The 14,274-nt window shown below is 43.8% G+C and overlaps 1 protein-coding gene across 3 annotated transcripts; it reads right to left on the bottom strand.

Moving 5' to 3' along the window:
- Window positions 1–7,022: 7,022 nt before the first annotated feature.
- On the bottom strand, window positions 7,023–13,930 carry LOC117896681. 3 transcript variants are annotated; one of them, XM_034805129.1, is made up of 7 exons: window positions 13,824–13,930; window positions 13,663–13,762; window positions 8,634–9,035; window positions 8,494–8,579; window positions 8,136–8,219; window positions 7,363–7,613; window positions 7,023–7,293 (listed from the first exon to the last, which is right to left on the bottom strand). In XM_034805129.1, the coding sequence occupies exons 3-7, from the start codon at window positions 9,028–9,030 to the stop codon at window positions 7,167–7,169; spliced, it is 945 nt and encodes a 314-aa protein (XP_034661020.1). In that variant the 5' UTR covers window positions 9,031–9,035; window positions 13,663–13,762; window positions 13,824–13,930; the 3' UTR covers window positions 7,023–7,166. The 3 variants fall into 3 exon arrangements, with proteins under 3 accessions (XP_034661020.1, XP_034661021.1, XP_034661022.1); XM_034805130.1 differs by having other exon boundaries at window positions 8,634–9,032; XM_034805131.1 differs by lacking the exon at window positions 8,136–8,219 and having other exon boundaries at window positions 7,024–7,293.
- Window positions 13,931–14,274: the final 344 nt, after the last annotated feature.

Genomic DNA, 14,274 nt, shown 5'->3' with positions numbered 1-14,274 from the left:
AAGTGGTAAAGTCGCAAACGAAAAGGGAGTTTCAGGAGATCGAAGGTGGAATACTCTAAAAATAGATAGGAATTCTGTTGTGAAGTTTGGAAAGTTCACAATTGATGAATTGGTTGAATGCTCTTGAGTTTGACTAAGATTTATTCACATGGGAGATAATTCATTCACACACATAAATATAGAAGGATAAAGAATTACCAAACAAACATACATAAGTACACACATAATAGAAGAGAGCTTTTATTCTAGTTCGCTCAAAATAACATCAAATCTAATGGAAATACAACCTAAATCCACAGAAAAGCGTTCGCTCGTACCAAAGCAAAAGACACTGAATATTTAAAGACAATCCTTGTTCAATCCTTGTTCCTATTTCCAGTGTGTCACTTGTGAGACAAAATATAAAAAGTTTTTAACTCCAGAGATTGGGTCATTCGGCCAATTTCCTTCGAAAAGTTGCTACATAATGCATGGCCCCCATTCCGGTTGGTGTTGACAATTTACTTAAGCTCCGATTTTTCGTGGTGTGAGAGTCGTTCGTCCTTCTGCTAATTAAAAGCGGCCCTCGAATGCAAACTCAATAAATTACCAAGTAAACTTTGTCTGGAAAAAGTTATTTGGAATAACTCCAGCCAGCACCCAGCCGGCACAAAATCCTCCCCAAAATTTGTATTGGCCATAAAGTTTGGCGCTCACCTTGCGGCTTTAATTAAAGCAATTGCAGTACAAATTTTAATTAGAAAATGCTCGCCACACCCCGTCAAACGAACAATCAAATTATATGTTGTTTACAACATTTGTGGTACTGGCTTTGTTTTAGATGATGCCTGGAAGGCGCCCTATAATGGTGACCCCGACAATTGTTTTATTTTCCGCACGTAGCGCAGCGTTTAAAAAGCAATAAAAAATTATTGGCCCAAGTACAATTAAAAAAGTCGAACAGGCCTGGCTTACATTTGGCTTGGAGTCCGCGCATTGGTTTAACGAACTCCAAGTTAACTTTTTTATGACCCAAACATACATATTTATTACGAGTATCGGGGCCTAGGGTGTCAGTGAGTGTCAGAGGTTGCTTGGAGGGAAATGTTTAGTATCCCTCGTACCAGACATGGTTTTATGGCTTATCCCTGTGCCCTTTTTATGGCATTCTTAAGCAAATATTCGAATTGGCTTTATGAGATTGCGATCCGTACTTTGTAGCAACTGCTGATGAAGCAGCCCCAATGGGCAGGCCGTCCGGCTGGAGGCCAGGCATTTAATTCCCATAAAACATCTTGGAGCCGTATCGATGACGATAAAGAAATCAGTTGATGGACTTGCCCGAAAGGGTTGATTCTTCCCACCCAAAAAAATAGGCCCATCGCTCAGGATGTGTGATAGATTATGGCAAATCGATGCGGTGACAAGTGGTGCGAGGACCCTCATCAATTAGTCGTCAATGGCTGGAACTAATTTGTGGGGGGCGCAGCATGAAAATTATCTGGCAAATTGAGCAGCAGTCAATGGCAAATAAATGTTCATAATAAAAAGATAATGGCATTCGCATCAATCGAATATTGATTTGATTGGGAAGGAAGCAACGAACAGCGACAGCGACTGCGGCTGATAGACAGTGCGGAAGAGATAGAAGAAACCAATAAAAGATACATAGATGCAGGCAGTAACCAAAACGAATCGTGAGTCCAGGCACCACACACTCTTCATCCATACCACATTCGACGTCGTCCAAAAGCCAGCCGCCATCCTCTGGGGCAGATTGGGCGAAACAGGACACAAATGCAGCGCCAGCAATTTTCCACTTTAAGCAATTTGTGTCGGGGGCAAGAGGCAGCCAACAAATATACGAGAACGAGTATATGTATAGCAAAATATCACTAACATGCCGCTTTTGCCCAAATTTCGAGCTGCCTGAACTGTGGAAGGGTGGATGGGTGGAAGGGGAGGTGCGAGTTGAGAAGGGAGCGCTGATAGTAGGACCAGCAAAATACTTATCTCCTCTCGGCGGATGTGGCTCTGGCCAATGGAAGTTTGAATGCCCTACGCGGACGTAATTAAAGTGGCCAAATCGAATTCCACTAGGGCTTTAGGCAATGAAGGGAGAGACTAAAACGAATAGAGGCAATCGAGTTGCCAAACTTTAAGCCTGATTTTGTTCTGACTGAAAGAGGATTGAACATCAATTACATTTTAAATGTTAGGAAATAAAATTAAGCACGTTTCGAGGGAACACAATTTGCTTTGAGAAAAATAAACAACAAGCCAAGGAAAACGTTTAAAGAATTCATGGAATAAAATTAAACTATTTTGTAGATTGTTTACAAAAAATAATTGAATCCATTTAAGCAGGTTAGTGCAACCTGTAGGGCCTACCTTTCAACATCTTTTACATACATAAATCTTCGGTTGGAGTTATTTTCACAATATAATTTCTCAAAATATTTTTACGAAATTTGACCACAAAACAGCCCGTGCCAAAGTTGTGTAGGGAAGCCGGAGGAAACATTAAGGAGGAAATCAAATCGATTCTCGGCAGCTTTGACAGCTTGTTTACATCAACCAGCGGCGGTAGGGGAGGCTATGCCTAAGGCGAAGGAACCTATAACCATTCCGGCCAGACTCCCCAGCCCACCGGAATGTAGTTTGTAGCCAAATGGTTTTGTGATATTTTCTCGCTCCCAAACGCAAAAAGGAAACCGCCAAAACAACCGGAGGCTGGATGCATGGAAGAGTGGATGGACAGCTGCCAACAATTGGTTATTGCGTTTAAATATTTTCACCTTTTTTCGCTGTTAATAATTCAATATATTTCACACAACTCGAGGAAGAGCCAATAATGTATGCAAAAAGTTGTGCCCACAATGAATGCCAGTAAGTTCCACTTGAAACCACACACTGTAGGGCCGAACTTTTTTTTGAAAACGCTTCGCAAATTTGAGCAATTCCAACTTGTCCGAAACTGAACTCAAAATCGACTGGCAAGCCATGAAACAAAAAATACGGTGGCAGCAGCCCCACAGTGGCAGAATGCTGTTCAGAAATTTATGAAAATTCGCCATCATAAAGTGACCTGGTTTTTTAATGGTTTTCAAGTTGATTGTTTGTTAGGGCGCTGCCTGGCCCACGATGTCTCACGAAAACATAAAACGAGCCATCCAAATTTGGGGTAACGAAAAGAAAACTCATTTTACATGTGACATAAGACACGGTGGCGTCGTCAGCGGACCTGCCAGGCCAGCTCAAAAATTGGAATTGGTCCGTGGGTCATGGGGTGAAAAACTGGCATAGAATGCGTTTACTGGCTGCTCGGGCGCCTTGTGATTTTTCCAGAGTGACACCCAGCCACAGGTTCGCCCCCACTGGTGCCGTTTCTCTTCTCCTCCCGAAAAAAAGCCAATATCGCCGACGCTGACAGCAGCAGAGAAGAGTTGGGCCATAGCCCTGGTTCCTGTCTCTGGCCTGGCCCTGGCTCTGACTGTGGATCTGGTGATGCTGATGGTGACAACCACTGACATGCCCCACACACATTGCCGGAGGGCCCGCTGCGTGTCAGTGTTGGAGTGTGGCGGTGCTGGTGGCGGGTGGCAGTATAGTCAGAGCTGTGGGGTAGAAGCCAAATGCAAATTCCGGCAGTGTGTCGCCTTTTGGTATTGGTTTTGTTTCGCTTATACGCTCAGTGTATCGATTTAACTGCCCGCGTGGCTTCCCGTGGTGCAGCGACCGCCTCCGGCGTTGTGTCCTGCACTCGTCCCTGTATGTCCTGGTCGCCCTGGCCTGTGGTTTGTTTTCGGGTTTCATTTTCTACCAATTTTTTACAGCCCTAAAGGCTTGTTGTAGTTGTCAGCATCAGCAGAACATTCACGTTCCCGTTTGCGTTCACTTTCACATTCACTCTTTGTCAGCCTCATTGTTGTCATTGTTATTTCTGTCTGCAGGAAATTGTTGTATGCAAACATTAAATTTTTCAATAGGTCAATTTTTGCGCCAAACGCCTAAGCAAAAAAATGTTGACAAAAATGTCCATATACATATGTATGTACTATATATTCTGGTGTTTTTGTATGTCCCGGCTTTAGCCATTTTACTGTTTGTCGGTGGGATTTTTACAGCTTTTATTCTTAAATTGAGGTTATCGAACAGATTTTCGCACTTTCGGCGATTCAAATAAATTGATTTGGCCCAAGCCAGAAAGGAAATCAAATCAAAAAATGCTTGCGCAAATATCCAAATAATTGCCAGCGACTTTGATGGACATTTATGTACCTGACTGTACGTGTGCGACATGTGTGTGTTGTCTGTTGATTTGCGGTTAGTTTCTCCCCATGGATTTACCCATGGATAAATATGTAGACGTTTTTTTTTGGGCTCGTGTCAGAGTGCTAATGTCGGGAAAAAGTTTGTACATTTGTGTGTCACAGATCCCTTCGGACATGGAATTTGTTGAACCTATTTTGACAGCTTGGATAAGAAGTGCTGGAAATGAGGTTGATAAAAAACTTTTCTCGCTTCAGTGTCTGCTACTGTGATGAAGGGAGCACCTTTGGCCTGTTTTTGGACAGAGCTGATATTAAATTTCCCAAATGATACGAGCATTGATGTACATTTCAAGTTGAAGTTCCTACCAATATGTATTTATTCGTTGGTCGCCATTGAATAATATTTGATACGTTTGACACAGCATTTAATTACACGCTCACAGAATTAACATTCAGAAGAGAATGAATTATTTTCAAACAGAAATTGATGGAAATGCAATGGACAACAGAAATGCATGTATATTTTGCTTTAATTTTCATTGGTTGGCATGGTATGTATAAATACGTGTATATATGCTCGAAATATGAATGTATAATAGCGACGAGTTGAAATGACAATTTTATTGAAAATGTTTATTCAATTACAGATTTATCCGTATTTTTATTTTAATATAAAAATGATTGAACAATTGTTGAATGCTGCTCACATTTCAGAGCAACTCATATGGAAATGGAGCTGTCATCAATCCTCTGCTCTGTAATTAATCAATTCTCCTCACAATGGATCCTTAATTAACTCAATCATTTTTAATTCCATATAATTTCTTTGTATTTTAATGCATACCCCAACCCATCAACCCATGAACGTTGCCATGGCAAAACGCACTCCACTTTACGTGCACTTTTCTTTAGAAATTCTCTTCAATAGTCCATTTTAATTCCCTTAATTTCCAGCAAGAACAATTAGCCATCACCAGCACTCCAAAATTTCATTAAAAACCCCTCAGATTTTAGCAGGCAGACTTAATTTCTTTCCTAGACAACAAGTTTATTATAGTCTGCGAGAAACAATTTAAGCAGTCTGACAAAAATGTCAAACTCATGCTCAAGTTTGTACTTCAGCTGCTGCCACGGCACTCCTCCCTGCTGCAGCTGTTGGCTCTGCTTCTACTGCTGCAAATTAGATCGTTGTCCAAAATTCGATTGTTTCATTTGGGAGTTTTGCTGCGAGACAGACTAGGAGTGCATTTGGTGTCCGAGAAAAGTTTTGCGCACAGTTCTAATTAGCGCACTAAAGATATTCAACACTCAACGTAATTAAATGGAATTTTAAGCGATGCATCGCCAGCCAGTGCCAGTGCCAGTGCCAGTTGCCATTTGGTCGAAAGCGCCTTTAATTACGGGCAGAAGGCTCCTGCTGTTGCAGCTGCAGCTCCTACTGCCACCGCTGCTCCTGCAGATAGTGGAAACAAACAATTCTGTAGATGGAACAAGTTTTTTTGGTGGGCTGCAGCAGGAGCCTCCCCAGCAGCAGCAAAAACTTGGCCGCACAAATTAATCATAACTTTGGAGGCTGCTGCCGCTGCTGCTGTGCTGCTGTGCTGCTGCTGTTGCATTGGACAAAATGTTGCCATCTCCGCCCATTAAATGTGGGTTAGGTTAGGCTCTCTCTTCTGTCACTTCCCCTAGACACACGCACACACACTTAAACTCATCCACTTGAAGATACGCCTTCGGAGTTTAGTTAAGTTTCTACATTTCCACATTCCATTTGGCTGGTGCACATTTTCTTTGCGTCGGCGTTGCCGGCTGTCCCATAAATCTCAGCTGTGCCTTGACATTTATCAAAATTGCGGAAACTTTGTGAAAGGGTGCAGCTGCGCAATGGCCCAGAGACAAGACAAGTTCCTTGCCTTTGGCCTGGCAAGTTTTCCTGTTTGTCATCCCTCACAAAATAGCCTACTCAAAAGAAGCTGGCGTGCTGTGCACCCAGGTATGTGAATAAATGTTTTTTGCCGAAAACTTTCTCCTGCTGCAAGCATTTCTATCCCATTCCGCTCACGATCCTATCACGTGGCCATCCCTTGTGGATGTCATTTCTGTCTGTTGCTGAATGTTGATAAGCAATGAGAACCAGGACAACAACCGAGACGGCTGCAAGTTGCATCAAAGAAACTCCAAAGAGGCGGCCACTTCGCTGTCAAGGGGCGGATGGGTGGATGGATGTTGGGTGGAGTTGACACACCTTTTTGCACAGAAAACACAACATTTGGGGTGATACCAAGTTGTTTGTTGTTGATGGCCATGAAGTTGCTTGCAAAATAAAGGAGATTATTTAGGGATAAATTGGGGCAGGCAATGCATTTATATAGTTGTAAAATCTATTTTAATGTAAATAACATGCACTTATGTACTAAGTCTAATAAGTTTCACTTTTAAACGTCCTCAGGCCGTATGCTTTTTTAACGATAATTTCGGATTCAAATATGCGATGAGCAGTGGAATTATAACTGCTTGCAAGGTGCACTGTATTTTTCGAACTGCTTGATGCACTGCTTTCACGAAGCAGTGTTGCCCTTTCACAGCAATCAGCTTCTTACTGCTAGCGAAATAGTGCTGCCAGACTGGTGGAGCAAGTTGAATATAATGCGATATTTTCGGCGTGCCGCTGCATGGTCACACTACAACTTTGATTTTGAATTTAAATTTTGGAACCATGCTCTTTAAATCAAATTCAATGCATTTATTTTGTATGGATTGTTGTTTTGTTGTCAGAGACGAAAATAAATACAGATTTGCTTGTAAATAAATAATATAAATAGCTAAGATCTAAATGGAAGTACATAAATTAATTTAAATTAGTTAAGAGAAAAGTCCAGTCGTAGGCACTAGCCCCCCGGTCGGACCTCGGACCTAGACCTCATTGCACTCCAGATACATCTGGCGGCAGTCGAAGCCCGAGCGACCCCGGCGACCAGCATCGTACAGCTCCTCAAAGCTGCCGCCACTGCTGCGTCCAAGCACATAGCTGGTGGCGTATCTGAAACGGAGGAATTATGATTAAGAAATATCTCAGGAAGGAAGGGGCTGGCTCGGCCGCGTGACTTACGATCCCAGCTGGCAGAAGATGCTGCTGCCGCCAATCTCGCGCACGCACTCCGTGTTGGCGTCGCACATGTAGCGCTGCGTGCACTTGTCCTCCGAGTTGCGGTAGGTGCGGACGTAGCCCTTCATCAGGGAGATGCCCGCGACGACGGCGTCGCTCACCGAGTCACGCTTGCCCAGGGAGCGGGCAGTTAGGGAGCGGTGCGAGAAGGAGGTCTTCAGGGCGTCCAGCAGATTCATCACGATCTGAATGAACTGTGGAAGGGGGAGCGTTGTTCAGTGGAAGGTGTGTTTTGTGGCATGTGTGTGTGTCGCGTGTGTGTTTGTGTGTGTGTTTGTGTGTTGGTAGGGCGCGGTGGGCAGAGGAAGCATTAGTCAATTAGTTTTGCATTTGCTTGTGCCAATTCTAAGAGGTGTGTGTGAGTGTGTCGCAGTGTGTGTGGTGTAAGAGTGTGGTGTATGATGTGTGGTGTGTGGTGTGTGTGCATATAAAACATTTACATTCTCTAGGCACTAGGCAACAAGATTTGGGGCGTGAATTAGAGAAAGAGAAACATGCTGAAGGAAACAATTTCAGGGGTTAAACTTTGGATCTTAAGCTGATTGAAATTGATTCAATTGCAAACCGGAGGCTTTCATCAAGTAACAAGAATAAACTTAGACGTGGAAACTATTCTAAGTTGTCTAGAAGAAGCTGCGAAGTGCCCCGATCTTGTTGCCTAGTGTCTCTTGTTGAGTTTTGTTTGTGTTTTCTGTGAAAGCAATAAAGATGTTTACCTCGCCAGCTTGTTTGGCCATCGAGTTGACTTGATCGGGGTCTCTGGAGCCCAAAACGGCAGACATCACAGCCACCAATATGCCCTGTGCGATTTATTAGAGAGGTAGAGGTACAGATACAGGTACAGGTACGGGTACAGGTAGAGGAGGTAGGCGGGAAACGAACATAAGAGAAGAGCCAAACACCCAGAATCAGTATAAGTATAAGTATAAGTATGTATGTAAGACGAAATAATGAACGATCCAGCGATCCAGCGATCAACGATCAACGTATTACGATAAAAGCGAAACAAAAGTGGCACAAAAGCAATCAGTAAGTGTACACCATGTTATGTGGCTAATGGATCGATCGATTTACCTGCATGGGAGATCCGCCATTGTCGACCTTGTCGATGCCATCGCTGGGTGCTCCACCGCCCAACAGAGTGTTGATGATGCGAAGACCTAAAGGGGTATAGTATGAAGATGGATCTATTATGGGAACTGAGTGCGACTTACCCATGGAGATGACATTGGCCCAGGGACTGCCACCCAGTCCAATCGAGGAGTCCACATCATCGGACTTCGATGGGGCATTCACAGCGCCATTAAAGAACATTGTCATCACGGTGGAGAGCATGTTGGACCAGGTGAATCCGCCGGGGCCGCCCACAGTCTCCTGCAGCTGATTGTTCTCCAGATCATCCTCGATGTCGTCCAGAGCCACCTTCTTCGAGGCATTCGGCTTGACCGCGAACTTCCTGGCACTCTCCTCTCCCCGATAGACTGGCGATTGGGCTAGTTGGTGCTGTCTCTGGTAGACCTCCTGCTGCGGGAAGGCGTAGGTCATCAGCAGGCAATTGCTGGCCACTATCGAGAGCAGCAGATAGGCGTGCACTTTACTCTGATTCCACATGACTGCTGCAAAAGACAGAGCAAAACTGTTTGAAATTCATCGTAAGCCAAAGACCGCCCACACAATTGGCATAACACTTTCACGTTGCCCAATTGTGTGTGTGAACGAGTTTCCTGAACCGCCGCACGAGTTGGGCATTAATATTAGGACTGTACTCTGGCCCCTTTCAGTGGCACATGCTTGACCTGATTTCATATGAATTGGTAATAGTTTCATGTCTCAAATGGCAGAGAGTCCAAACAATGCCAAATAAATTGCAGAATATGGATTGCATTTAAGTGTTGTCTAATGGAAACTCAACTCAAATTTAAATATAACAATTCACACAATTAATTCTGTAAGAAACTTCATTGTAAATATGCTTTCTCCCATTCAGAAAATATGAATTGTCATGCAAGAAACACTTGTGAGTATTGCATTTAAATATTCTTTCATTGGTACCCAAAAAAAAGAGAGACAAGAAAGAAAAGCTTCTCTCAGGTATTGTCAAAAATTGTCCATTTCTCATGGAGCAGAAATTACTTTACAATTTCCATGGAAACCAGATAAGAAAGTTGCTTCGGCGTGTAATTAAAGCCACAGCCAAAGCCAGAGCCAGAGACAAAGCCAAAGCGTCGCCAGGTTTGCTTCCGAAACAGCTAGAAACTAGTCTAACTGCTCCCAATTAAGGTGTCGGTCAAACTGAACCTGTTCACCATCGTATCCGATCCCATCCCATGCCCATCTCCCAGTGGTTTCTGTGGCAGAAGCAGCAGGGAAATTACCCAAGTTGAGCAACATACGCTAGAAAGCCGCCTGGGCACAGGTGGGGCACAGGTGAGGTGCCAAGTAAGAGCAATTAGCAGACTCTTCCTCAATGCGAGCCTCACAGTTTTGTCTGATATTAGCATGGGGAGCCATCCAGAATTGAGCTCTTCATCCGCGCGATTTGGAATGGAAAGAAGTTCTTTCATCTTCGCTTTATTTCTGATCTGTTCCTTACTTTTTGTTGTGTGTTGCTGTGGCAAGAACCTGTTCCAGCTAGCGGTTCTCTTGCTCAGATGTCATGCAACAGCTTACCGTTACAATTAATAAAGCCAGCGAGTGTGTGGAGTCGTGGGGAATCTCAAGAGTGGTGTGGAGAGTCCAGCGGAATGCCAATGGCAGAACAGAGATTGCATTGATTTCCATTTAATTGCCGACCGCCGATCGGCGACCGCCGACAGACGAAGAACAGGCTCCCCAGAATGGGTCAAACTGCATTGAAATGTAAATTGCCTGATCATTAATCGGACAGAAGCAGTAAGCCGCATCTCACGGTTATGCCAATCGAGATTTGATGGTTTTGTGACACAATTCGACACAGTTCCGTGGAAATTACGGTGGCCATGTAAATTTAGAAAGCTGTTAGAGCCAGCAGCTCCAGCTCCAGCTCCAGGGATCTGCAAGCGTGATCGAGTCGTTAAGATAATGGTAATTAATGACTGAGATATGATACTCGCATGTGGCAGAGAAATTTCATTGATTATATGAGAGAGAAATGCCAAAATGGCAGGGAAATTGTGATGGCCACTCAAAGAACTCTCGTCTTAATGACAGCCATTTGCTGTGACATAATTCTCTCCACAAGTGAAGCCTTTCCCTCCACCACTGCTGCTTATGTGTATTCATTTTTCACTTCAACAAAACACGCCAGCTTTAATTGAAAACTTCACACGCAACTCTTACTTTCATGGCCAGCAGCGGCACCAAATCGTTTGTCTAAAAATGGCAATTAAAATCTCTATAAAAAGCGGCAAAAGCAATATAACTATTTCGATATAGAGAGCAGCAATTACACGACTGCAGTTGGTCAAAAGTCGCAAATTAGAAAGTGTAGAAACCGCAAAAACACAGACAGCGAGAGAGGAAAAGCAATGCCACAAAGAGGGGGAGTAAAAATACAGACATACGAGTGTGAGTACGAGTACGAGTACGAGTATAACAATAACCAAGTTCTTTGGAGGCGAAAGGAGAAATATCATTGTAATTTATGTGATATTTATTTTCAGTTTCGTTTGCGGTCTCGTGCCGCGACACGCTCCACTGGGTTTCTGGTCAAAGTCAAACATGAGAAAGCGGTAAAAATGTTCGTGATTTGCGGTAAGTGAGCAGAGAGATGCACAGACACATACATACATAGATGCACGCCCATTGCTCTCCGCTCTTTTGTGAATCATTCTCTTCGGCGAAGACCTAAAAGAGCGTTGGCCAGATTTCTGGACAGTCATGGACTGGTTTCCGGCCACCGCCGCAGAGAAACTTGAGCAAAGCGGCCACAAATATTCAGGTTTCACTTTCTTTTTGCCCAGAATCCGAGCCAAGGTTTATTGACCAAGAAGGGGTTAACAGTTTTAAATAAACAGCAATTGTTTGGAGGCGCGCACTTAGCCTTAATTGGCATGCACTGCGGCTTTCTAGCCAGTTTGTGCCTTAAGTCTTTCGTCTTGAATCGCTGGTCAGCAACCCCCAACGAAAAACCACCAGCAAACCGTTGTCAATCGGCCAAATGACTGGCGGACTGTACTGCATTTTAATTCGGCTTAAAAGTTCGAGCGTGAGGGTAAAGAGTGTTGACCAGTTATATCGATTATTTGGTAACAAATTTCCAAAGTGATGCAACCTGAAGGCAAGCAGAAATGATCGCCAAGGGATGTCAGGTACGGAAAAGTTGACTTCAACTTGTCTTCAACTTTTACTGACCCCAAAATGCAGTCTGCAAATCCAACAGATAAATATAGTTGCAAAACTGCATGAAAGCAGAACAAATTGCACTTGCAATTGCCATTGCCATTATGGTTATTAGTCAGCTGCAGCTGAGACACAAATTACAGCTGTCATAGCAGCCTGAAAGTCATGGAAGAAAAACACTTTTTTGCGTGAATTTCGAGATAACATGTCCCCCCCAAGGTTCAAGCATTCTCTCAAAGTGCAATCAACGAAAACAAATTCAATTTAACCCGACTGCAAAGGCAACTTAGCAGCTTCAAAGCAAAAACTTTCACCTCACTCGACTTGACAACCGAACAGCCAGCCAGTCAGCAAAACCAACAAATACAGCCGCAAAATGCCAAAAGAAACCAACAACCAGCAGCCAACAACAAACCGCTGAATGAATGAAAGTTACCAACAAAAAAGTAAGAAAAAAAGTCAAATAAAATAAAATAACTTGCTTCAAGGTAGAAGGCGATAAGAAATAAATAAAGGGCCGGCAGCAGAAAATCAGAAAATGGGTTGAATGCCAAGCAAATTGGTAAGCAAATGGCAGACAAACGTGACCTTTTACAGCCAATTAAATAAATAAAATAAATATACATTCTGTATAGGAAGTTTCCCCAAAAGACTTGGCCAAAAGGCAGGCATTAATTGGCCTGCAGAGACAGCAGAAACGTTGACAGAAAGAGAGTGAAGAGCAAGTGCGAGACAGAGACGGAGACCCACATGGAATCAAGGCCATAGACAAAACGGCCGCAAGGCCTCCTCCACAAAAGGGGAGTTGGGAGTGCCAAAAGCGTGGGCTGAGAGAGCCAAAACGGGGGGCCTGAAAACGAAAATTCTTTGGGAAGGTGGACAGACGGGCGACAGGCGCCCATTTGGGTCAGTGGGCGGCCATCATCATTGCTAGCGTCAGCGTCAGCAGTGCACATTGGAGGTTTGCTCCGCATCGGTGTGCTTTCCAGAGAACCTGGGCCCAGTGCACATTTCCATATGTAGCCGGGTCTGTTGCCTGTTGGCCAAGAGTGCGTGCCCGGCTGGCAGTGTCGCCCCACCGCACCGCACTTCCAATACGCGTCTCTCCTTACCGCAGGCGTCCCCTCTCTCTTTTGACATGTTCCACGCTGCGTCCAGTCGATGGGTTTCTGTTTGCTTTTTCATGCAAAGTTGTTAACTCGTTTAACAGAAATTCTCCCCTACCTCTCTCCATCTCTTTCGCCCTCCCTCTCTGGCCGTTTTGTTGCTGTATTTATGCTTCAAGTTCTGTTATTTCTTTAGGCCTGACCCAAATATTTGGCTCTTGCCTCAATTTGTTGGACAAACAAAACGCATGGCACGACAACGGGACAGAATTGTGGCATTCAATCAATTGTAAATAACTTTCTAATGCTCTGGTTCTGGGCTACGACGCTGGTTGGACACAGTGCTGACCAATTGATTTGTGGATCAAGCTGCAAAGTCTCAAAGTCCATCAGCTGATCTTAAGGGAGTTTGATTGAGTTCACAGGGACAGGTCTCACCTTTTACATATTTTAGCGGATGTAAGGCCGCAACGAAAATTAGTCACAAATATTTGCATTAAGATATCAAAAAGTCCCAAATACATGTACAAATGTATGTTTCATCATTAAAACTCCCAACTATATCCGCAAACTTTTACTTTAGATGACTCAGCATTAAATAAGGTTGGCATATTTATGTTGATATTAATAAAGTGTTTGAATGGCTCTTAAATTAACTAATAATCTCCACCATTCAAAAAGAGCTTTCAGTCAATTGAATAAATAGCTCAACTCTTGCATGGAATGTCTCTGAATTAAATTATTTTTAACTTGTGCGGTTCCATTAAAACTAGTTTAGTTGGACACATTTTTGTGGTGCTGGAAAAATTTCTCTCACCTGTCTGTTAATCCCGCTGTCTTTCAGCTGGCTGAACTCAAAACAATTAAGAAAAATTGTAATTACTCCTTTGGCTGAGTGTAGTTTTGGCTCGTTGGCACTGCAAAAACGGAAAATTTCAGCACGCGATTGTCAAGCACACAATTCACTTAAAAATTCACCCAAAAATTGCACTGGAAAATTTCTCTCTCAATATTTTTGTTGTCGATCGATACCAACTTTCGTTTACTTCGATCCCACTTCGAGAGACTTCGGATTTCACTTCGCGATAGAGATGGTTGTGTCCGCTTGGGGTGGTGCTACTGCTGCTGCTGCTGGTTTGGTGATGTTGATGCGTCTGCTGCCAAAGTTGTCTGAAACGGCGATCGCCTTGAACTTGCGTTTATATAGCCTGACCCATTTTCAGGGGCTTCGCGATGGAACTGGAAAACGAAGAAGTGCAAGCGAACATGTTGGGTCGCTCACCACTCACCTGCGCAGGTAAGAGCGCGTTGGACGCGGCTGGCGGCCCAACATGTTGCCTCTTACTGGTGCGCAGGTGTGGCATGATTTGCCTTCTGGTTGATCTGCTGGCTCTGCCTCTCTTTTTGTTTGCCATTACTGTTAATGCGT

The sequence above is a fragment of the Drosophila subobscura genome, chromosome O, assembly GCF_008121235.1.
Source record: "Drosophila subobscura isolate 14011-0131.10 chromosome O, UCBerk_Dsub_1.0, whole genome shotgun sequence".
Taxonomy (NCBI): domain Eukaryota; kingdom Metazoa; phylum Arthropoda; class Insecta; order Diptera; family Drosophilidae; genus Drosophila; species Drosophila subobscura.
The sequence above is the reverse complement of the archived record's forward strand: the minus strand, read 5'-3'. Positions and strand labels throughout refer to the sequence as shown.